Below are 25,142 nucleotides of genomic sequence, written 5' to 3'. Positions count from 1 at the left end.
GTCCTTATTTGCCATGTAAGGAATCCAAAACTCTAAGAAGTCAGGAAACTTGGCTGAGACCTCATAGGGGGCTGGTGGCAGACCCAGGCCCACACAGTTCAGATGCCTGGGCTCCTCCCCCTCACCCCTCCCCTTCCCCTCTTGCCGCCTGGCCTGCCCTTTACTCCTTTCAAGTAGTAAGTGGCAAAACAGCCGTTGAAAAGCCAGGGCTCGGACTCTAGACCTGTGCCATCAAATTCTGACTCTGTTCTTAATCTCACTGCACCTTAATTCCCTCCTCTGTGAGTTCATGCCTACCCGTACGGTGGTGCCTGACCTGTGGTCCCAGAGCTGATGCCTCAGCACCTTCTCTATTAGCATAACTGTGACCCACAGTGCCCACAGCTGGCTGTGCTGGATTCATAGAATCCCACATCCCCCATGGAGCTGACAAAAGACTGCTTAGCTGTGCCTCCGTGCTCTAGCAGCCTCAAAAGCACACAGTGTCAGCTCTCTCTAAGGCCAAGCGCATGGTACGGATTGAGCGCTGGGTGCCGTGGGAGTTGGAGGCCTGGAGTCCCCAGGGATGGATGGGGAACAGCATCCCAGCAGAGTGGCAGAGAGAGTGGGGTGAGGGCCCCGAGAAGGAGCCTCTGGTCACCTCATTTCCCGGAGCAGCTCTCACAGCATGGAGCTTGGCAGTGATCCTGTGTTTTGTTGTCCCTGCAGGTGGGCTCCCAGCGGTTCAGCGTCAACATGCCCCACAAGTTCGGGATCCACAACTACAAGGTCCCCACCTTCTGCGACCACTGTGGCTCCTTGCTCTGGGGCCTCTTGCGGCAGGGGCTGCAGTGCAAAGGTAAGGCGCTGGGTCCTGCCCGCCTCCCCTCCTCCACCTGTGCCCCTGATGTCCCCACCCCTTAAAGAATCTTCCTTCTTGTAGCCTCTGCGTGCCTTCGGGGTTTGGCCGGAGACTGAACACAGGCCAGGCATTTGCTAAGAGGTCTCTGTGCACACCGTCCAGGGCACTCGGCAGAGGGAGCCTGAAGAAGGGAGATGCCTCTCCCTTTTAAGATAGTCGACAGGCCGGGGAGACAAGATGAGACAACAGAAGTGCAGAAATCATTGAAGGAGAAGATACATTGGGTAGAAGGGAAGAAATGCTTTTGGAGTTAGGGCCCAAAGTGAGTCATAGGTATTTTTCTGTCACCACTTGTGGTTCAGAGCATCCTCTAAGAGAAGCCCTGTCACGCAGACATCGTGTTGCGCCTTTGTAGGCCTGTGACGGATGTGGTGGTAGTCCCGTGTCCCCTGGGAGGAAACTGAGGCTCCAGGACTAAGTAATTTGATCACGTCACCGAGCTTGTGAGCAGACGTAGGGTTTGAACCTTGACTTCCGAGTCTTGAGTTTCTGTTTCCTGCTGTCCTGCCCATGAATTCTCTTCTGCTCAAATGAGTGTGCTAAGCAACACAGGTAATGGCACATAACATGAGGAGGTGGGATCATACTCTGGGAAGCCCGAATAGCGCATCCAGTTGTCATAAGCTGGTCCAACCTGCTCAGAGAGCTGGACAACCATGAACTATTGGGCAGGAATGTGGCATGGACATTATTTTAAAAGCGTTTTATTACTTTATTAAATAATACAAATTTAAATTTTATTATTTAAATTTAAAAATGAAAAATGCGACAACTCTTATTAAATTATGTTAAAAAACAGTGTTATTATTATTGAATGTATTATTCATAAAGTCCCTTTGTGGAAAAATTAGAAAAAGAGATGAAGTATGAGAAGGGACTCTGAGGCCATGAACCAGCTGGTCATTGGAGGGATCCGAATGAGAAAGTATGAGGCTTGGAAATAAGGTATTGGCTGTAGAGGCAATAAGGAGGGGGAGACAAATGAGGAGGTACTGAGGAGTAATTCATGGGCTATAGTGACTGGGAGGGTAGTGACACCATTTGCTGAGATAGGGAACACGGGAGGGATGGCTGGGCTGGAGGCAGTGATGGTGGAGTTGAGTTAGGGACATGCTCATTTTGTTGTTGTTGTTATGGCTGCACATGGACGTTCCCAGGCCAGGGGTTGCATCCAAGCCTTAGCTTCGACCCACAACCGCAGCTGCAGCCACCCTGGATTCTTTAACCCACCACGCAGGGTCAGGGATTGAACCCGCACCTCTGTAGCACCCCAGACACTGCCATTGGATTCAGCGGGACCTCCGGGGACATGCTAGTTTTGAGGCACCCATGGGAAATCTACATGCACCTGTCCAACTGTGGCACCTTCCCCCTGGAATTCCGGGGAGAGGTCTAGGCTGGGCACTTAGATGTGGGATTTGTCAATGCCTAAGTGGAGTTAAAGCTGTAAAGTAGATGTCATCCCCGGGAGAAGTACCTTGGGTGTGAAGAGAGAAGAGAACACCGTGGGAACCTGGGAACCATTAGCGCGCAGAGGTACTGGGAGGGCAGTTCTCATTGTGGCTCAGGGGTAACGAATCCGATTAGTATCCATGAGAACGCAGGTTCGACTCCTGGCTTTGCTCCGTGGCTTAAGGATCTGGCGTCACAGTGATCTGCAGGGCAGGTCGTCGGTGCAGCTCAGATCTGGCGTGGCTGTGGCTGTGGCCTGAGCTGCTGCTCTGATTCAGTCCCTAGCCTGGAACCTCCATATGCCTCTGGTGTGTCCCTAAAAAGACCAAAAAAAAAAAAAAAAAAAAAAAAAAAAGGGACTGGAAGGGAAGGACCTCCGAGGTAGGAGGAAAAGCAGCAAAGAATGGCAACATGGACACCAAGAGATTAGGCGAGTGGGGAGATGGTCCCCCTCCTTCTAGGCAGGCCCGTCTGCAGATGCGCCTCCTGTGTTGCGGAAGGAAGGAGGGGGAGGTGACTGGGCAAAACGATCACTTAGGTTCAGGGTCTGAGTCTGTGGAGAGCCTTGCAACGAGTTCTCTCATTTCTGAGCGAGGAGATCCTCCGCAGAGTTGAAGTGCGCAGAGGGGTGGTGCGGAAGGTGTGAGAAGGGTTGGAAGTAGCTGTTGTGGGATATGGGGATGACCTGCCCCAGGACGGGAGGAAGTGCTGACGGCTAACACACCCTGCGTCCCGTGTGGGCTTCCCAGACATCACATTTCCCTTTCTAGAATTTTAGCACGTGACCTGCAAGAGGCAGGGCCTGCTGAAATCCTTGTTGCTGTTAAGTGACATTAAAGCAAAGGAAGAGAAAGAAAAACAAAACAAAAAAAGCACAGTGAGAATCTCGAGTGTGTTGAGCAGAGGAGTGACGCGTTTTTGGAAAGTGGAGCGGGGTTGCCGAGAAGCGTAGCGCCTGCTTTGGATGGAACTCTGATGAGGCCATGTCTGGTTTTTTGTAACTATATTAATTATTGATCTGTCTAGGGACTCCAAATGGAGATACCGTCACTTCATAAATATTGATGTGTTAAGAAGGCAGCCCAGTCACCCAGATGTGGCTGCTAGGGCTGTGGGTCCCTGGATGACCCTGGAAGAAGGCAGGGCCCAGGGACCACGTATTGAGCTCTGTTTTGGCAGGAAGCACTCTCAAGCCTGCACAAGTACAGCATGGGGAGAATGAGGCTGCCTAGAGCAAGGATCCTTGCTCACCGGAGTCCAGGGAACACGAGGGAGTCAGGCCACACAGAGACAGGAAAGTAAACGCTGCTCAGAATACAGACCTCCCAACAGAAGCTCACAGATCTTCTCTGTCCTGCTCCTCTGTGACCATGACATGGCCATTTTCCCCTTGCTTCTCTTTTATACCTGCTACTCCTTTCTCTCTGTGTCTCTCAATTATTTTTAGAGCAGTTTTGGATTTGTAGCAAAACTGAGCAAATGGTACAGAGATTTCCCATATAGCCTTCCTCCCACACACCGAGCCTCCCTCACCATCAGCATCTCCCACTAGAGTGGTCCCTTTGTCACAGTCTCTGAACTTACACTGATACATCATAATCTCCCAAGGTCCATAATTTACCTTAACTTCACTCTTGGTCTTGGACATTCTGTGGGTTTTGACAAAGGTGTAGTGACATGTATCCACCTTGCGTATGATCGGTGTCATCCAGAATGGTTCCACTGTCCCCTCCCCCTTCCAACCTCCTGTGTTTCCTTCTCTCTTTTGATCCTTTCTCAACCTCAAGTCTTTTTGCCCCTGCAGGCTCCTTACCCCATGGAGAGGGTGATGGCCAGGATGAGCCAGGGCAGGTGCCTCTCTTGTCTGGGTCTAAATCTGGTTCTGCTCCTATGCTAAGAAAAAGAAATCAAGACTTAGTGACTTGCCTGGGCTCCCAGAGCAAGTCCCCATGGAGCTGGAGTTAGACCCAGGCCGCTGGCTCCGACACTTAGCCCTGATCCGTGCTCTGGGCCCTCTCCTGCTCGGAAGAACTCCATCAGGTCTTCCCCTTTGCTGGATCAGGCTGGCTTGGCCTCCTGGGCTTGGAGCCCCTGTCCCCAGGTCATATAAGACCCCGGCCATTTGGCCTGCTGCTCTGTGGCTTCCAATTTGTTGCCTGTCCCACTCCTGGAGATAATAGGTTTAGGTGTTTTCAGTGAAACCAGTTTGGCAAGGGCTTGGATCTAGAGAGAAGGATCCATGAGATTGTCCTGATCAGCCTGAAACTGCCAGAGCCACATAGGTTCAAGTGTTGTGTATGTGCTCTTCCAGGGACCGTCCCTCTATCCACCAGGTAGAGGGAACATGATTACCTGGAATGAAGGACAGTGTGCACAAGGAGGTACAACCAGGGGCCTGTGAGGATCTGCCTGTGTCCTGTGGGCTGCCACCTCCTTGCCCACGGCCCAGAGGAGCCAGGTGCTACAAGGATGCTCACGGGCTGTTGTTAGATAACTGAGCTCCTTCATCAAGGGCAGAAAAACACCAGCACGAAGTGAGAAGTCAAAATATTTCATTCTTGTCTCTTATGATTTTAGTGTCTGCATAGTTTTTGAGTTTCTCCAGACTCATTGAGGGTCTGTCTGATCAGCTTAGCCACTGTTAGCGCAGAAATTAGCTCCAGACCTTCAGCTGTTAGCATCACTATATCACTGAGACAGTTGAACCCTTTCTATTCCTTTTTTTTTTTTTTTTTTTTTTTTTTAACTGTACTGCTTCTCCCAACCTGACCTTCACTTTCACCTGCACTCCTCTAGGGTCCTTTTGCACCTATTTCATTTTGCCATTGACCCAAGGACTCAGTCTCCCTTGGAGATAGACTCTCAATACCTTATAGTTTTTATTTCCTTCTCTAAAGATGTGGGGTACTCACCTGCCATGTGGGCCACCCCCACTTTTCTGCCTGTAAACTCACGCTTAGGTTTCCAGCACAGCTGCCCTAAAGTCACCAGGCACCAAGAGGCAATTTCTCAGAAAGCCAGACCTCTATATACAGTTCACCATCTGTCCTGCAGGGCCTGCAGCAGCCCTGGTTTTCCTGCCCCCTTGTCTGCTCTGACTGTAGCTCCGTGCCAAGGTGGGTCCTGGGAAAGGACTGGCCTGGAGACTCCTGAAAAATCTTCTTCCTGGCTCCCTGCTCCTGTCTGAGAGCCAGTCCTAATAACAGCTGTGAACCAAGGCTGCTTTTGTGTGCTAAGGGGCAGAGGGTCACTTACTTTCCAGGAGCTAATGAAAAACAGGCTGTCTTGTTTGGGGGTAGACCCCTTAGGCAGAGGGTTGTGGCCAGCAAAAATCCCTGATTAGGAGTTCGGGGAACCGGTCTGTCCTGGTTTTCTTATTGCCTAGACAGGCAGGGCCCCCTGGCCAGGTGACCCTGGGCTTCCTTTTAATCCTACCTGCCCTCCTGCTTTCTGAGAATTATAGTGAAAGCCATGAAAAGAGTGGTCTTAGCTGCACACCTCGTGGAGTGGCTGTGGGAGCCATGCAAATAAGAGGAAGAAAAGGTTTCCTTTTCCTCCCCTTCTCTCCCCTCCCCTTCCTTCCTTCCCCACCCCTTTCCTTCCAGTAAAAAAAAAAAAGTTGATAGTTAAAAAATATTAAAAAAGGATTTTTATTCTCATCACTTCTGAAAATGTCAGTCCTTTACTATTATTTCTTTAACAAAGAGGTTCCTTGTCATATTTTCAACTTTTGTTTGTATTTTTAGAATTTAAAAACACAGGTAATACATAAAGAGTTCTCACTGTAAAAAAGTCAAGCAAGACTTGAGTACGTGTATAAAAATATTAAAGTTCTTTATATTCTCTTTCCATATCCATCCCCAGACTTAACTCCTGCTAATCATTTGCTGTGGGTCCTTTCAGGCCTTTTTGTGTACATTTGCTGTATGAATACTTAACACACACTGTATGAGGTAGCTATTGCTGTGTAACAAATCATCTCCAAACTGACTAGCTTAAAATAACCAGTATTCATTACCTCAGAGTTTCTCTGGGTTGTAAATCTAGATGCAGTTGAGTTGAGTGCTTCTGACTTGGGGTGTCTCATGAGTTTGCAGTCAAGCTGACAGCTGGGGCCGAAGGCTCGAAGAGCGTCCCCTCCAGACTCAAGCGAGGGGCTGTTGGCTGGTGTCCTCGGTTCTTTGCTCCATGGCCTAGACATATAGGGCAGCTCACTGTAGGGAAGCTGGTTTCCTTCAGAGCAGCAAACACAAAAGTGAGAGGTGGTGCCCCAAACTGAGTGTGATGTCCAACCCCCATTTAATGGGAGGGATTGATGTAAAGGCTCAGACTAGGGGTGGAGATTATTACAAGCCAACTTAGAAGCTATTCCCCCCCCTCCCCGTCCCCCACCACTCACACCCCAACACATATACACACACACAAATGTGATCCTTTTCTGCAAGGTCTATCCTGATCACCCTTTTAAAAATTGAAGCTCCCATCCCTTAACTTCCTTTACCTTCCTCTGCTTTTTTTTTTCTTCTCTGAAACATTTTTCAACCTAATATCCTAAATTGCCTATATTTTATGTTTATTTCTCTCTAACCTCATCAAAATATAAGGTGCATGAGGGTAGAGATTTGGGGGAGGGGGTCGTATTTGTTCTCTGCTGTTTCTCCAGCATCTGGAACAGCAGCTGATACCTTAGCATTCAACAAATATGTGTTCATTAAGTCCTATATGCATTGTTTTGTAATTTGCTTTTCCTGCAATGTGGCTTGGAATATTTCCAAGTCAATGTATATAAGTTTCTGCTTAATATTCCACATCATGGCCATTCTATACCTTATTTAAACATTACCTTCTTGGTGGACATTCTTTTTCTGTGTCCTCACTATTTTGTGCTGCTGCAAGCATCCTCATACATGCGTTTTCCTGCATTTGTATGAATAGTTACAGAAGAAAGGCTCCTAGAAGTCTTGCAGTAACTTCAGGCCCTTATCTTTTATGGTCAAACCTCATAAGGAGAGAATTACACAAGAGCATTTTTCTTTGTTTTAAAATAAGTTATGTTCATTAACTGCTTTCCCTTCTTTTGCCTTGACATTGAATTTTGCATGATCAGAAAATGCCTGTGTAGTGACTTCAGGATTTCAGTTAGCTATTGTCTGCTGGGGTCCAGTCATTGATGCTGCCCACGTATTACTAATTTCCACGGAGTTGGAATACCCTGAAAAGCATGGTATCCTGATGTATGCAAGACATTGAGGAGAACTTGAAGATAAAGCATTGGTTTTCTAGAAACTTTCCCTCTACTTGGGCATTAAAACATAACAAGTTTAATCATAGACAGTAACGCAAGCAGTGAGTCAGACATAATTTTGAGCAATTGAAGCGCAAGCAAGGCTGGCAGGACTTGGTGGTCAGGACAGGCTTTCTGGGGGAGATGGGGCTTGAGCCTGCTGCTCGAGGGAGGAGAAGGACCTGGAAAGGAGGACCAGGGAAGATGTTCTGGGTAGTAGCCAGTTAACACCAGAGGGCAGGGAAGGAAGAAGCTGTTCCCTGCTCTGCGCTGAAGTGCCACGAGGTTGTCTTAGTTGATTCTGAATCCTTTGCAGTAGCGGCCGGCTGTGCTTGGGGATTGTGACGAGGGCTCCCTGTCATGCTGGGAAGGACAGCAGAGGACTCAGAGTTTTTGTCTGAGGGGTGCTGGGTAGCAGACCGCTGGCCAGTCATTGCTTCTGGAAAGCTTTAAATGATGGTTCCAGTGTGATCAAGACTCCCCACTCTCTCTCCGGTGACACTTGGTGCCTTGTGTGACCGCCCTCTCCAAGGAGCTCCCTCCCCTCTAGCCTCCCGTCCCCTTCTTCTGCCCGGAACTCTGCACCGGTCACTCTCCCATCCTTGCCAGCCTCCATGGCACAAGCACACAGCTTCCTATTCACAATTGTGTGTGTTCTGCCTCTGAGCCGGGCATGGCTGACTGTAACCTGTTATGAAATCAAACCACTGCCCCAGCTCACCCTCAAGGGCCAAATTGCCCTCTTATAAAGAGATTTCTGCAGAACCCAGAGACCTGCTGGTCCCCCAGGGCTGGCTTGGTCATTATTCTCACAAGGTCATCCACCTGCTTTGGAAGAATTCTTAACAGCCTGACCCTCCTCACTGCAAGCTTAGCTTTAATCTCAGCTATGAAAAGGGTGGAAACATGGAAACCAAAATGAAGGTTAGTGTGTCCGAGTCCCATCTGTCCTGAGGACGATACTGCTGCCGCGGCACCATCCAGCACAGAGTAGAAGCTCAACAACATGTGAGGAAAAAACTGGGTAGGAGCCCAGTAATGATTCTCCTTTTAGAAGAGCCCTAGCAAGGCTGCTCTGTTTCTCCCTAGCGCAGCTCATCCGGCTGAAACAGCTGAAAATGAGCAATAGGAGGCAGCCTGCGAAGGGAAGCCTTAGGGGCAGCTTAGAGCTTCCGAGGGGGCTGGCAGCCCCTGGCACTTGGCCAGGGTGCTCACCAATCCAGATGGGGCAGACAAGTGGGGGAAGGGGGCAATTTGGCTGGTTTGTCTGGCCCACGTTCCTGCAAATGAATGTCACGTTTCTTTTGGCTCCAACTGGCACGTCCACTTTTACTGATCTGCAGCCTCGGTGTGTCACCTCCCAGCTTCCAGGAGCCCCACTCTGGCTGCCTAAACAATGTGAAGTTCCCTTCCTTCAGCCAGCTTTGCCCTCAGGTTTCCAGATTTTCAAAGCACTTTCCAAGTCACTTTTGCACGTGGTCCATTTTAACTGACATGTCATTGGGATTTAAAAGAAATGAACACATTGAGACAACGACACAGCTTCCCCAGGGAAATAACAGGATTTTTTTTTAAATGGAAAAAGTCCCCAAAGATGGGTCCTATGTTGCTCCCCAGCCACCCTGAGCTAAGTGTTTCATTAGGATGGACAAGTCCGGCATTACAACAGCAGAGGGCGCCAGTGGCTAAAGCACATAGATAAACCGCCTTTTGCTAAGAAATTTGCTCTTCATTTGATTGCTCCACTCTTGTCCTTTCTGTCACCTAAGAAAGAGATGGAAGAGGACTTTCATGGGGTTGGTGGGCAGGTGCAGGAAAGGTGAGCAGGACAGAGAATCCAGAGCAAGTGCCATTGCCTGGAGTCTGGGATGGAGCTGAGGATTGTCAGGTGCTGTTAGTAATAATTAATAGCCTGGCTGTGGTGGAGTGTTCTCATTTGTTGCATTGTCGAGAAAGCCCTCCTCCCACCCCTTCCTTGGTTCTGTGGGCATTGTCAGCTCCACAAAGCTCTTCAAGCCTGGGTTTCGGGGGAAGGGGAGTGGGGTCTGTGTTCTTTCTCCCTTTAGGTCAGTGTGGGGAGCCAGTAGCAGATCTGGCCATCCTGCCTGTTTCATTCTGGAAACCATGTGTGTTTCAATAGCCTTTAACTTTAGAGCTGTTTTAAGTTCCTAGCAAAATTGAGGGGCGGGTACAGAGAGTACCAATCTACCTTCCTGCTGGGGCAGGGGCAGCCTGTCTCACTATCAACATCCTCACCAGAGTGATACATTTGTTTCCACCAGCGAGCTTACACTGACACATCATTATCCCGCAGTTTACATTAGGGTTCACTCTTGGTGCTGGACCTTCTATGGGTTTGGACAAATGTACAATGTGCCGTATCCCCCCTTTTAGCGTCATACGGATTAGTTTTACTGCCGTCAAAATCCTCCGCACATTGGCTCTTCATCCCTGCCTCCTCCCACCCCTGGCAACCACTGATCCTGTTACTCTCTCCATAGTTTGGCTTTTCCAGAGCATGGCATAGTTGGAAACATACAATATATAGTCTTTTCAGATTGGCTTCTTTCACTGAGTAATATGCAACTTTGCTATAATCACTTATTAGTTCCAAGAGTCTTTTTGCCAATTCTTTAAGATTTTTCCACATAGATAATCATGTCATCTGCAAACGAAGACAGTTTTATTTCTTCCTTTTCACTGCACCTTTTATCTCACTCATTGTGTTAGCACAGTATTGAAAAGAAGTGGTGAGAGGGGACATCCTTGCCCTGTTCCTGAAATTAAAAGGCTTCTAGTTTCTCACCATTAAGTATGATATTGGTTGTGGGTCTTTGTAGATGTTCTTTATCAAGTTGAGAAAGTTCCCTTCTATATTTTGGTTGTTGAGAGATTTTATTATGAATAGGTGTTGGATTTTGTTAAATGTTTTTTCTGCATTGGTGATAGGATGTGGGTTTTTTCTTCTTTAGCCTGTTTTTTGTTTTTCCTTCTTTTTATGGCTGTACCCAAAGCACATGGAAGTTCCTGGGCCAGAGATCGAATCTGAGCTGCAGCTGCAACCTACCCTGCAGCTGTGGCAATGCCAGATCCTTTAACGCACTGGGCTACGGATCATACCTGCACTTCCGCAGCAACCCGAGCCATTGCAGTTGGATTCTTAAACCAGTGTGCCACAGCAGGAACTCTTCTTTAGCCTGTTGATGTGATGGATTATATTAATTGATTTTCAAAAGTTGAACTAGCCTTGCATAGCTGAGATAAATCCCTTTTTGTCATGGGGTATATGTGTTTTTCTTACATTGTTAGATTCAACTTGCTAGTATTTTGTTGAGGACTTTTATATCTGTATTTGTGAAGGATATTGGTCTGAAGTTGTCTTTTCTTGTAATGTCTTTGTTGGTTTTGGTGTCAGGGTGATGCTGGCCTCATAAAATGAGTTAGGAAGTATTTCTTTTGCTTCCATCTTCTATAAGACATTGTAGAGGATTGGAAAATTTCTTCAAAAATGTGCGGTGGAATTCACTAGTGAACCCGTCTGAGCCTGGTACTAACTGTTTTTGAAGATTTTTAATTATTGTTTTAATTTCTTTAATAGATATGGACCTATTTACTATTTGTCTGTTTCATGTGTGAGTTTTAGCAGATTGTGTCTTTGAAGGATGCTGTTGCTGCATTTTGCTGATTATGATCAGCTCTATTTTCATCTTCCATTAGTTTAAAATATTTTAAATTTTCTCTTGAGGTATCTTCTTTGATCTATGTGTTATTTAGCAGTGTGTTATTTAATTTACAGGTATTGGGGATTTTTTTCAACTGTCTATTATTGATTTCTAATTTACTCCCACTGTGGTCTGAGAGCAGATAGTGTATGATTTCTATTCTTTTAAAATTGTTGTGGTGTGTTTTATGGCTCAGAATGTGATCTATCTTGGCAAATGGCCCATGCAATCTTGAGAAGAGTGTGTGTTCTGTTATTGCCTGATGATGGATTCAATAGATAACTATATTCAGTTATATCTAGTCATTGATGGAGCTGTTGACTTCAGCTATGTCCCTCCTAATTTTCTGCCTTCTGAATCTGTTCATTTTTGATAGAGGGGTGTTAAAGTTTCCAACTATAATAATGGAATTATCTATTTCTCCTTGCTGTTCAATGCTTTTGCCTTGTGTATTTTGATGCTCTGTTAGGTGCATATCCATTAAGGATTTTAATGTCTTCTTGGAGAATTGGCTCTTTTATGATGCCCTTTGCTATCCCTGAGAACTCTCCTTGCTGTGAAGTCGGCTCTGTCAGAAATTGCTATAGCTACTCCTTCTTTCTTTTGATTAGTGTTAACATGTTACATCTTTTTCCATACTTATAATTTTAATCTGTAGGTGTCTTACATTTAAAGTGTGTTTATTGTAGATGGTATATATAGTCAGGTTTTGTTTTTTTGATCCACTGTGACAGTCTGTCTTCTAGTTGGCATTTAAAGTGATTGTCAAGGAGTTCCCATCATGGCATGGTAGAAACGAATCTGACGAGGAACCACGAAGTTGTAGGTTCAATCCCTGGCCTCGCTCAGTAGGTTAAGGATCTGGTGTTGCTGTGAGCTGTGGTATAGGCCAGCAACTGTAGCTCCGATTTGACCCCTCGCCTGGGAACCTCCTTAACCTAGGTAGGGATTGAACCCACATCCTGATGGAAACTAGTCAGGTTTGTTACTGCTGAGGTGCAGTGGGAACTCCCTACCTTTTATGGTTTTAATTGAACATTTTATATGATTCTATTTTCTTTCTTAGAATGTTTGTTCTTTTTATTTTAGTGTTTGCTCTAGAGTTTGCAGTATACATTTAGAGCTAATCCAAGTTCACTTTTAAATAATACTCTAATACGTCATGTGTAGTAAAATACCTTATAATAACAAAATAATCCTACTTCTTCCATCCCACTCCCTGTATCACTGTTGGCATTTATTACATTTATACATTAGCATCTATTTTATTCACAGGATCTATAAGCATAATAATCAAAACATTGTTGCTCTTATTATTTAGAAAAATTGTTATCGGTTAGATCAATTAAGAATTTAAAAAATAAAAATAATAAAAAAAAAGAATTTAAAAAATAAAAGTGTCTGTTTTACCATCACTCATTCCTTCTGGGATGTCCTTTGTTTCTTTATGTAGATCTGAGTTTCTGTCCTATATCATTTTCCTTCTCTCTGAAGAGCTTTTAACATTTCTTGCAAGACAGGTCTGCTGGCACCAAATTACTTCAGTTTTGGTTTGTCTGCAAAAGTTTTTATTTCTCTTTCACTTTTTGGAGGAATTATTTCATAGGGTTCAGAATTCTACATTTTTTTCCCTCTCAGTGCTTTAAATATTTCACTCTACTCTTTTCCTGCTTGCATGAGAAGTCAAATGCAGTCCTTATCTTTGCTCATCTGTGGGTAAGGTGTTATTTCCTTCTGGCTGCTTTTCAGACTATTTTTCTTTGATTTTCTGAAACTTGTATATGGTAGATAGGCCTAGGTGTAGTTTGTTGTTGTTTTTGGTTTTTTTGTCATGTATGTCACGTGGTGTTCTCTGAGCTTCCTGGGTCTGTGGTGTGGTGTCTGACTTTAGTTTAAAGGCATTCTCAGTCATTTTTGCTTTGAATATTTTGGTTTTTTTGTCATGTATGTCACGTGGTGTTCTCTGAGCTTCCTGGGTCTGTGGTATGGTATCTGACTTTAGTTTAAAGGCATTCTCAGTCATTTTTGCTTCGAATATTTTGGTTTTTTTGTCATGTATGTCACGTGTTCTCTGAGCTTCCTGGGTCTGTGGTGTGGTGTCTGACTTTAGTTTAAAGGCATTCTCAGTCATTTTTGTTTCAGATATTTCTTTCGTTCATTTTAAAAAGTTCTTCCCTTTCTGGTACTCCCATAATACATATATTATACCTTTTGTAATTGTCCTACAGTTTTAGATATTCTGGTCCTTTTTTTTTTTTTTTTTTAGTCTTTTTTCCCCTTTGCTTTTCTGTTTTGGACGTTTCTATTGACATATCCTCAAGCTTAGAGATTCTTTGCTCATTTATAGCCATTCCACCAGTGGGCCCACGAAAGGCCTCCTTCGTTTCTGTTGCAGGGCTTTTGATCTCTAGGATGTCCTTTCGATTCATTCTTAGAATTTCCATCTCTCTCCTTGTCCATCTCTCCTCACATGCTATCTTCTTTATTGATTAGAGCCCTTAGCATATTAATCATAGTTGTTTTAAATTCCTGGTCTGATTATTCCAACATCCCTGCCGTGTCTGGGTCTGGTTCTGCTGTTTGCCCTATCTCTCCAAACTGTTTTTTGCCTTTTAATAGGCCATATATATATATATATATTTTTAATAATTGGACATGATGCATTGAATAAAACTGCAGTAAATAGGCCGTTAGTAACATGATGCTAATGTGTAGGGGGAGGGGAAGCATTCTCTTATCCTATGATTTGGTCTCAGGCTTTCTGTGAGCCTGTGCCTCTGAACTACGAGCTTTACATGTGTTTCTCAGAGTCTCACCACCCCTTTAGCGGGACAGGATAACTAGGGCAGGCTGGAGTTAGCTTGGTTAGGATCTGATAAAACCACAGTAGTTTAGTCTCTCCAGTGAAATAATTTCTCCTGAGAGCAGGCCTTGTTGAGAACTTAGGGCTCTGGTGTATTTCAAAATACTTTTCCCCCTGTCAGAAGCGAAAGGGTACTTTTCTCCAATATTCACTGTGAGAATCTGTGAGAATCTGTTCGAAGAGGTAGAGGTAAATCTCACAGAAATGGCGGGCGGGGGGGGGTTCTATGAGGGGTCAGCCCGAGTCTCTGGCTCTCAGACTCGTCCACTCTGGGACCCCAGCAGTCTTCCACTTTGAGGGCACCCTTCCCTACCCGGCACTGGTTTCCACAAAGGTTGCTGCTCAGGAGTTGCTGCTCTGCTGAGTTGTGACTCGTGTGGAGGCCTGTCTGTCTCTCCCCTTTAGGGGCTAGGGCTTTGCCCTGTGACCTTACTTCTCCAGTGAGTCTTAAGAAGAGTTGTTGATTTTCCAGTTTGTTCAGCTTTTTACTCGTCAGGGCAGAGCAACAACTTCCAAGCTCCTTACGTGCTGGACTGGAAACCAAAACAGTTTATATCCTCACCTCTGATGTCCTGTACCAGGGAGAGCTCAGTGCTGTGGACAAAACAAAGACCTTTGTTCCTTTGGCGCTTGAGTTAGGATTTGAAAGGAGCCTTGGAGGTCTCTCCATTCAGCCTCCTGATTTTCAGATGAGCATCTCGGCAGGCTGCACTGGGGGCGTTCCTCTCCGGATGATAGTCCCGCATGTTGGCAGAGTCCTGGAGTGCCCTGTTTACAGGGGACCCATTTGGGTTCACCATCCAAATGCACTTTCTTCAGATGAGTCGATTACATCCTACACTCAGTGTTCTGCTCCCTCAAGGGGACTTTCAGTGGGATTTTTATCCATCCACAGTGGTGATCTCTGGACGGTGGTACCATGGTGGATAGTTTTAGTTCCGTGTGATGGGATGATGGATGGTTTTCTGGTCTTTCCGCCTATTCCAAACTCTAACAAACGAATACCATCAGAACAAAATAAGGTAACGTTTTAGGCCATGACCTTTTGGAAGCTTCTTCTCCGTGTCTCCTTACAGTCTGCAAGATGAACGTCCACCGGCGCTGCGAGACCAACGTGGCTCCCAACTGTGGCGTGGACGCCAGGGGCATCGCCAAAGTGCTGGCTGACCTGGGCGTCACTCCAGACAAAATCACCAACAGTGGCCAGAGGAGGAAAAAGGTAACTGGCTCTTTGGTGTTTCTGGGGCTCTTTGTGCGCTGGCACCTCTGTGTTGGCTTCCTGAGAGGCCCTTGGAAAGTGAAGTGCTAAGACTCCCGGGGGTGAGACACTGGACTCAAAACAGAATGTGCTTGAAGGAAAAAGAAAGAAAAAGAAAAAGCCAGGCAGGCAACACAAATGTCTCCTTCAGTTTCAGAAGTGAGGAAAAGCTAAGCAGCTCTCGAGTGTGTGTTTCTTAGGGTAGCAGCAGCTTTGAGATGAGAACTCTGGAATGCCCTCCAGAAAGAGCTCAACCTTAGGCAGGGAAATGGACTTATCTGCCTCTGGGATTGGCATGAAAGCAATGTCAGGGTTTGAACTTTGCCTCTGGTATTCCTGTAACGAGGATAAATGGATGAAGAGCTGGAAGCACATTCTTTGCTAAGGAGCAAGCCAAGAAGATTTGCGATAGTGCCGGCACTCAGCTGCCCCAGGACTATTGTTAATGCCTGGCGACGTGAAACATCTGGGCCTTTCTTTGGAGACCAAAGCCCTGTCGCTGTCCGTGTGACATTCTGCATGTCAGTAGGAAGACATCCATTTGCTAAAATGTTATTTTGGTAAGTCAGGGCCCACAGATGTAAACAGAGCTCAAGGCATCCGTAGCATTTTGTTTGAAGGCCCTTCTTAGCCTTGGCTCCCAGCCTAGAAAATGTAAGAGTCTCTGAAGGAGCAAGTTATGAGAAAATTGGAACCATGTTAACTGGGCAAGAAATCCTGGTGGGGGCGGGGTAGGCCGTGTGGCCCTTGATGCCCAGGATCAGGCGCTCGTTACTGGAAAAGCGAGTCTGACTCTGGGCGCTTCTACAATCTGGATTCCGAAATGTCCTCCTTCAAATTTGCCCTGAGGTCCCTTCTGAAGGAAGGGCTCTGTGTTTTCCCTCCTCATTTTAGAAGCTGCCTACGTCTTTCCCCTGCTGCCTCGCAGAAGAGCCTTTCCCCTGGAACGGGAAAGTCTGGGTTGTTCATCTTTTTAAACTTCTTCTTCTTTACCTTGCCAATCAACAAAGTTGTTCTTTCAAGGTTGTGGGGCGGGGGGGATTCTCTTCTCCTGGTTAACTCAGATTTTGTGCTTCGGGTGGCTCCTCTCTGCCCTGTCAGTCCCACTGGTGGAAACAGGGCTTCAGCCATTGACCCGAGGCCCTGGAATCACAAGCAGGAGGTCAGCACCCAGGATGCTGGCGCCCCCCCCCCTCCCCCAGGAGGCGGGTCAGACAGACACCCCTTGATGACAAGGGTGAACACAGACATTTACGGGCTCAGCAGAGAGCCCTGATCAGGAGACGTGTTCCTTGGTCCTTGCTGGAAGTAAACTAAGACAGACTCTGTAGTAATTGTTATGAAACATTTCAAAGAAAACTCAGTGCCTACCTGCTCCCCTGTATTTCCCTGGGCTAGGTTGGCAGTGGCCAGCCACCAGTGGTCTTTCTGGAATCCAGGAGAACCTGGTCATAGAAGCAAGCATGGAAGAAAAACTCAAGAAGGAGCAGAGTAAAAGACTAAAGGACTCCCGTTCTGATACTTTTAATTGCTGTGATGCTGCTGAGGCAAAAGCTGGAAAAAGTCAAGTGAACCAAGTAGTAGCTCAAGTTCATACAACAGGATAGGAGACAAGTGTCCTTGGCCAGAAGCTAAGGAGGCTGCTTTGCAGGAGCGCCAGGCTTGCTGGTGGTTTGGGTCCCTTCACGTTGGCCCTTGCAAGGAGCCCATCATCGAGTGAGGACAGCTGGTGGATCAGAAGTTAAAGGGAGCAGAAGTTATTGTGGTCTGAGTCCAGACCCCTGACTTTAATGGAAACATAAAATGGATACACCAGCATCTGTGCCAGGAAATAGACATTACTGGGAGTGTCCTACAGAAGTTTGCCGATGGCCAGCACATATCAATACATCTAAAAATGTTTGTTTTTTTTTATTGTCTTTTTAGGGCCACACCCAAGGCATATGGAGGGTCCCAGGCTAGGGGTCTAATTGGAGCTGTAGCTGCCGGCCTACGCCAGAGCCACAGCAATGCCAGATCCGAGCAGCATCTGCGACCTATACCACAGCTCACAGCAACACCGGATGTTTAACCACTGAGCAAGGCCAGGGATCGAACCCACAACCTCATAGTTTCTGGTCTGATTCATTAACCACTGAGCCACGACGGGAACTCCGACATCTGAAAATGTTTATTGAGATTCTATTATGTGTGTCACTCTGTGCAGGTCACCAGGGCAATACAAATCCCAGATGGGGGGCTTACCTTCCAGGAACCTGCAGTCTACCCGAGGGCCCCAAACTAAATCAGGCCGAACAAGATAATGAATAAATGCCAAGCAGCTGTTAGACACAACAGGTGTCAAGTTGCCGTGGACATGGTAACTTGCGTTGCCCAGGTCGGTAGGCAAGGGAGCTTTCATGGAAGGGGAAAGGTTGAGCTTTGCTTAGAAAAGGCAGTTGTACTGGGATTAAATAAAAATCAAGCTGGTGTCTCTTGTTTTCTTCCCTTTAGCTGGCAACTGAAGCCCTGGGTCTCTGGTGTCAAAATATCAGTTCAGCAAGTGCAACCGTGTGCAGGGGACTGCTGCGGCCCCTGGCATCTCTCTTGATGCTTTTGACCTCAGGGAGGTGCCCTGTGCTCCCTTCTGATGCCTCTCTCCCTCGTTGTTCCCTCCCTCTCTCTAGCTCCTTGCTGGTGCCGAGTCCCCGCAGCCTGCTTCCGGAAGCTCACCGTCAGAGGAAGATCGATCCAAGTCCGCACCCACCTCCCCTTGCGACCAGGGTGAGACCCTCAGATTTGCTTCTTTACCCCTGAGCTCTGTCCTTGGAGGGACCCAGGAGCCTGAGGCCTCTTCACCCAAGAACGTCCTTGTGAGCAGAAGCAATGTGCAGAGCAGCCTTGTGAGGTCTTCAGATGCCCTTGCCCTGCTGACTCATTAGCCAAGCTTTCACCCCACCAGACTTTGTCAAGGGGGAGGCCCTCTGTGGCTGTGCCGGCCCCAAACCCCTCCCAGGCAGGGTAAGACAGGGAGCGTGAGAGGCTGCGGTTCTCTCTTTTCTCTCGTCTCTTTCCCCGGTTGGTTCCACTCGTAGGAGGGGGCGAGGGGTGCAGCCCTGCTCTTCCCTCCCTGCCCAGTGTCTGCTCCCAGGCCTGGGAGCATCGCTCTGTTGAGTCGAACATCTGTCCTTCTGGACACTAATCATCACACCCTAAACCTGGGGAGTCCGGAGTCGGGGGAGGGGAGGGAGGACGTGTCCCATCCCAGGCCCCAGTGGGAGTGGGTGGGTAGGAAGGTGAAGCTGGCTGGCGAGGAGCCTGGGCGAAGAGGTGGGGGGGAAGCCGGCTCTAGGCCTGACTCCCTTTAAAGCTCAGCTTCCCCGTCAGAATGTGCAAAGCCATCGGAGGTTTCTGACTCCTGCAGGCATCCGCGGAGGAGGGACTTGTGCTCTTAGGACCTTCCCCGCTGGTGACCAGAACCAGATCTCGCTGGGAGAGACGTTGGCATCTGCAGAGCAGGAATAATCATCAGTGACTCGGGACAGTAGAGCGCTGGATGTCCTGTAGCTGCTTTGTCTTTATTACCCTGGCTTTAGGCTCACACCACCGATCCCTGGCCTTGCTCAGTGGGTTAAGGATCCACAGCGTTGCCATGAGATGTGGTGTAGGTTGCAGACGCGGCTCGGATCCAGGTTGCTGTGGCTCTGGCTTAGGCCGGTAGCTACGGCTCCGATTGGACCCCTAGCCTGGGAACCTCCATGTGCCATGGGTGTGGCCCTAGAAAAGAAAAAAAAAAAAGAGTAAGTGATGGGAAATGACAGAAATGGCATGGGCATATCTGTAGGCTCAGAAGCTGTCCTCCCCTCTCGCCCCAACCTCCGACACACCTCAGAGGAGCCAAACTCCACATCTAAGGAAGATCTCCAGATTCCTGGTGGGAGCTCACATGGGCCCCAGTCCTTCAGTAAAGAGGCTGAAGTTGTCTTTATGCCGAGCAGCACCTGGTTGCTCACACCTGATGATTCCCAAGGGTTAATAGTCTGTGTTCCCCTCCTGTGATCCCAGTCATTCACGAGCATCTTTTAAAATTGGAGTATGCAAACAATAAGTAAATAAAGTTGGGTTATGCTTGAGATGCCCCATTTCCCCATAGAGGAGCGCATGCCTTGGTGAACGTATAACTAACAATAAAGCGTCCTCAAATAGAAAAGGTCAAAGGGTCCTCCTGTGCTTTCATCCCCAGGTAATTCGGGTCCCACACTCTGGAGGGGCACAAGGCTGTGTCATAGTTGTGAAATTGTCCTGAGGAGTCCTGCCCCATCCGAGATAAATTTGCAGCATGCCGGTCTTGGGAAGTAGTTCCTTGGTTAATGATAAGCCCATTGCTCATTTTGTTAAATAACCTTGTGTAAGATGGGTATTGAGAGTAAACCCAGCCACAAGGCCAAGGAAAGTCCTTCAGAAGGCGAAGGCTTCCTGGTCCCGGCTATTGAAGTCAGGCCCTCACCAATAATTACCATGACGGTGGTCCTCCATGAGGCGTTGATCTAATTGTCAAAGGCAACTTGAAGGGTGCCTGTGGCCTTTGGGACTCCGCCTGATTCCGGAGAAGGCCGGGATCCCGGCACTGCACCTGGAAGGATGGAACAGGCTCCTAGCCAAAGGGAGCTTTCGGAGAGGGGGCCTGGTCCCAGTGTGAGAGGAGGATCTGAAGGGGGTGGTTGGCGGGCACGTGTCCTTCTCCCCTTGGCACACGGAGGCCCTGCTCTCTGTTAGGTGCCCATGAAAGTGTGCAGAGCAGATGAAGGAACGTAAAGGGAGGCCACGCTGGGTCTCGAGCTCTGAAGGACCAGAAAGAGGGTTTGAGAGCTCACGAGGGTGGTGGGGGAAACCTTCTGATTCTTGACTCCTCAGACACGGGAAGGGCCCGTGAGGTGTGTGCTCATACGATATCTCGTCACCCTTGGCCCTAGAAATAAAAGAACTTGAGAACAACATCCGGAAGGCCTTGTCGTTCGACAACCGAGGGGAGGAGCACCGGGCGGCATCGTCCGCTGACGGCCAGCTGGCGAGCCCAGGCGAGAACGGGGACGTGCGGCAAGGCCAGGCCAAGCGCCTGGGCCTGGACGAGTTCAACTTCATCAAGGTGCTGGGCAAAGGCAGCTTCGGCAAGGTCTGTGGCGCACGGGGCTGGAACTGCGGGTTTGATCCGAGATGAGATGATGCCCATTTCAGCCTGGTCTGGTTCTGTTTGCCTTCCTTGATGAGCGGAAATGGCCTGAGGCCAAGCAGATGGGAGCCAGGGTCCTGCTGCGGATGAGCTGTGGGGCGGTAGCGTAGTCCATCCACCTCTCTGGGACTCGGGTCTTCTCATTGGTCAAGTGGGGACAGGCATCAGGGCAGAGAGCAGGTGAGAAAGCACTTGAACCATTTAAGTTGCTTTACATGTGCTTGGCATCCTGCTGTCAGTAATGGTCATGTCTTTATTCCCTTTCAAGATCCAGCTACAATTCTGGTTTTAATTCTTGGGAAATGAACTCCGGGATCTCTGCCCTCAGTGAACTCAGGGCTCTGAGGGAATCTTTGCATGTATTACTTGGGAAATTAAACATCATTTGACTGAAGTTTCTGGCACTAAGTGTCTTGTTTCTCCTCTGTCATGTGGCAAGAGAAGGAGAACAAGCGTCTCCTGTCTTGGACCAGGGCTGCTGCCCTTGGTACCATTCTCCCTACTTGACTCCCCCAAGACCAGCACAGTGGGGTGGAGTGGGTGCAGAGGGTGCTCACAAAGCATCCCTGCTGGTCAGCCAGCATTCTGAAGGTGGGGGTGAGATTGGAAAATAATCCCAGTTCACTTTAGGAAGAAGATGGAAGGGCAGAGAGCCTAGGAAACTGATGCACATTTTAGCTCTGGGAGTTCCCATCATGGCTCAGCAGAAACGCATCTGACCAGCATCCATGAGGACGCAGGGTCGATCCCTGGCCTCACTCAGTGGGTTAAGGATCCAGCGTTGCCATGAGCTGTGGTATAGGTCGCAGATGCGGCTCAGATCCTGCGTTGCTGTGGTGTAGGCCAGAGGCTACAGCTCTGGTTCGACCCCTAGCCCGGGAACCTACATATGCCGTGGGTGCAGCCCTGAAAAAGACCCCCCCCCAAAAAAAGTTTTAGCTCTGATCCCTGATGATTCCCTGCTTTCACAAAGCCATGCCTGAGGGTCAGTGGGAGTCATCTTTCTAGGACCTCCCAGAGCAGAGCAGCAGTGCTCTGGGCCCCAGGTGCCTGGCTCTGAGAGCTCCCTGGGCTCACGTGCTCTCACCCCTCATGCACCCTGGGCTTTTTCTGGCTGAGCTTCAGACCTGCTCTGCTTCTCTCTGAAGGGAGAGGCTCTGTGAAGCCCCCAGGGTACCAGACCTGGTTTCCAGCCCATCTCCCCTGCCCCATCTGATCCTAAGATAGCCGTGGCAGGAAAGGATCTGGGGTTGGCAAAAGCTGAAGCAATCACATTCTTTGGGGACTGGTTAAATAAGAAGCAGACCCCAGTGGTCTGACAAGGCATGACTCTGGCACGTGAGCAGGACCTGGTTTAATTGTGAGTAAGATTCAAGGGGAAGGAAGCAGGCTCAGAGTTTCCAGGTTTCCATAGGGTGTAAGCAGGATGGGAGCTTGGATGACTCTGGAGCGTTTCGAATGTTTCTTTGGAAACATCAGAGTCAAAGTTTGAGCCAGTTTTAAAGAGTTTATATTATACGTGGGCGACAAAAGCTTTTCAGGTTAACATCCTGAGCACCATCATTAAGCCTCTTGAGTGACTGCTCTTGAGCTCTGACGCCTGGAACACTGTACTTAGGAGCTATTTAATGGGAGAAAGTCGTGTCACATTTGTAGGGAAATGAGTGCAAGAATGTCAAATGATAGGAAAACTTTAAGAGAACTGAGTGTTAACCTGCGCTCTAGGGACAGAATCGCATTCCCAGCTTTAAAGCTGTAGAAGAAACAATGCAGGTCAACAAAGATGGATTCAGCTACGTACAGATGAAAGCTCTTGTTCCATAGGAAAAAATAACGGAAAATCATAAAACGGCTTAGAAAAACATTTCCAGTAAGTAAAGTCGTGGTCTTTATATACCAATCGCATACACGTACATAAGGAAAACACTCCTATAAAACAGATAACTGACAGAGGAATCTGTGTGCACAAAAAAAAGTATAATTAGAAAACAAAGATTTTTACTTTCATTACAGATGAAATCAGCATAGAGGTAACATTTCATACCCAAGACACGAGCAAAAAAGCTTTTTGAGTGAAAGCCCCCAGTGCTGGTAAATTGCCATGAAACGAAAGCACTTCTGTATTGCTAGGGGTAGATTATAGCATGCCTCCTCCTTGAAAGTCAGGAAATGTGCAAAATACTTAACTCTAAAATCTACTTCTAAGACTTTTCATTTTAAGGATATGATTGAACAGAAAAAATTATACAGAGAAACACTTGATCCAATTTATATAACACTTAATAATCAGATGTAACTCAAGTTTCTAATATGAGGTAAAATGGTTAAATTGTTATCGATTTACTTGAATTGAGTATTGGCAACCATCTAATGATGGAGACCATATAGAAAAATACTTATGAAATAATGTTCAGTTAAAAAAATCTATATTTGCTGCCCTCTAATTGCAAGTAGGACAAATTAAACATATGAATAATTTTTTAACAGATGCGCACTGGACTTTTTTTTTTGGCCTGGACACTGTGTTAGAGATTTAAAAAGATAGCTGTATTAGGGTGGGTAGTCTTTCTTAACATTTTAAAATTCTATTTTACTGTTTAAAATGAAAAAAGGGCGTTTTTTAAAGCCTTTGTTATTGACCCTTTTTTTGGTTCCCTGTATGTGGATACTTACGGGGCTGGTTTTGGTTGATTACAGGTCATGTTGGCAGAGCTCAAAGGCAAAGATGAAGTGTATGCTGTGAAGGTCCTGAAGAAGGACGTCATCCTTCAGGATGATGACGTGGACTGCACGATGACAGAGAAGAGGATTTTGGCTCTGGCACGGAAACATCCGTACCTAACCCAACTTTATTGCTGCTTCCAGACCAAGGTATGTTTCGGAAGAAGCTGGTGGGCCGCCATCTTGTGGTGGTGCTCTCGGATGCTGGGGTATTTTGACTGTCAGATAAAAAAATCAATCATAGATCCCCTCCATTCTTTTCTCCAAGACTGTGCAAAGTGGAATGCAGTTTGCCTACCCTTGAAAAGATCAGGGTGTATTTGAACAGCATTCTCTCTTTTAAGGGCAAGGGATTTTCCCTTCAAGGTTGTGCTTGTGAAGGGATGAGAGGGTGATAGGAGTCTTTGCAATCGTAGCTGGACAAAGCTAAATGACTGACTTAACCCCGGTGTTTGCTCCTTGGAGAAAACAACAGGCGTGGTTAGTCCTTGCTCTGCTCCTAACTTTCTGCCACTAGGCAAATCACTTAAGTTCTTTGTTGCCTTCAGATCAAACGAGAAAAGAGCAAAGGCCACTCAAACCACATCTAACTGGTATAATGTCATATGAGGTAAAGGACATAGGTGCTGAAAATGCCATTGGGAAACACAAGTTTAAGTTATCATTTTAAATACTGTGTAGGTGCCTGGGGCCCAGAAGGTGGCAGTAAAGAGACGAAAATAATCTGTAAGTACATTATGGAGTCTGACCGAAGAGTATCATTAATTTGTTACTTGCTCTTAGTGAAGAAGAGAAATGCTAGCATTCTCCATGAAACTCTTCTTTTATGACCCCTTTTTGGGGAAAAAAAAATAAGTGAAAGTCTTTGAGGGAGCCTTACAGACTTGTAGCCCTTGGCTTCTTGAGAAAGCAAAGGCAACCAACTGCACCTGGAGCCCAGGCCATGAAGGGGGCCATCTTGGGCAGCTGCTGCTTTGCTCTTTGACATGTGCTCATCCCACCATGTCATTGCGAATACCAGTCTTTCCACTTAGAATTCCACAGTCTCTCATTTGGACATTTGGCAACTTGTAATTTATTTTACTGAATCCTTTCCATGTGCCCAGTGTGGTGCCAGGTGCTAGAGATACAGTGGTGAGCAAGGCCTACCTAAGGGAATTTACAGTCTCTTTAGGACACTGTTTCTAAAGGGTATTCCTCAGAACTTTCTTCACTCGAGAGACTGAAGAATAAAAGACTGTGACCCTGAGTTTGGGACACTGCCATCTTGGCCGATCTTGGAATGTCCCAACATGCATTGGTTTATCAAATTCCCTTCGGAGAACTGCAATAGAAAAAATATGTATATTACCTTTGTTTAATCTACCGCTTCCCAATGATTTCATCCCAAGCTTCATTTCACCATCACTGCCTGTTCCACACTGAGAAACACTGAGCTATTGGAATTTTTCCTCTTTGATCTCTCAGGAGGATAAGAAATATCGCCTGCAAACCTGAAAACCCCTTTTCTGGACCAGTATAGGACATGTTAGCTATCCTTATTTTGGATGTGTGTTAAGTCATGCCTGATATTTGTGGGTCTCTGTGTGTGTGTGTGCGAGCGAGCACACGTGTGTGTGTGTGTGTGTGTGTGTGTGTGTGTACACGTGCAGAGCGCAATGTGATAATAGAGGATCAATCATGAGGTCAGCTTTCCACTTTTTTCCACTTGAGCATAATTCTCACTTAATTA

General features: G+C 47.1%; 1 protein-coding gene across 5 annotated transcripts in view; it reads left to right on the top strand.

The window, feature by feature from the left end:
• PRKCE (protein kinase C epsilon) overlaps window positions 1–25,142 on the top strand; it is a 514,046-nt gene that overhangs the window by 329,215 nt on the left and 159,689 nt on the right. For all 5 annotated transcript variants that reach the window (XM_021088294.2, XM_085019379.1, XM_085019380.1 and 2 more), the window contains 5 exons: window positions 709–838; window positions 15,299–15,441; window positions 18,147–18,243; window positions 20,433–20,632; window positions 23,387–23,560. In XM_021088294.2, coding sequence (XP_020943953.2) covers window positions 709–838; window positions 15,299–15,441; window positions 18,147–18,243; window positions 20,433–20,632; window positions 23,387–23,560 — 744 coding nt within the window. The remainder of the gene's footprint in view (window positions 1–708; window positions 839–15,298; window positions 15,442–18,146; window positions 18,244–20,432; window positions 20,633–23,386; window positions 23,561–25,142) is intronic.

Source organism: Sus scrofa, chromosome 3 (assembly GCF_054392235.1).
Source record: "Sus scrofa isolate SSC_HxYL_T2T_F1_AM1 chromosome 3, Sscrofa_HxYL_maternal_Yorkshire_Landrace_v2.0, whole genome shotgun sequence".
Lineage (NCBI taxonomy): Eukaryota > Metazoa > Chordata > Mammalia > Artiodactyla > Suidae > Sus > Sus scrofa.
This window is presented reverse-complemented; position numbering and strand designations above follow the sequence as displayed.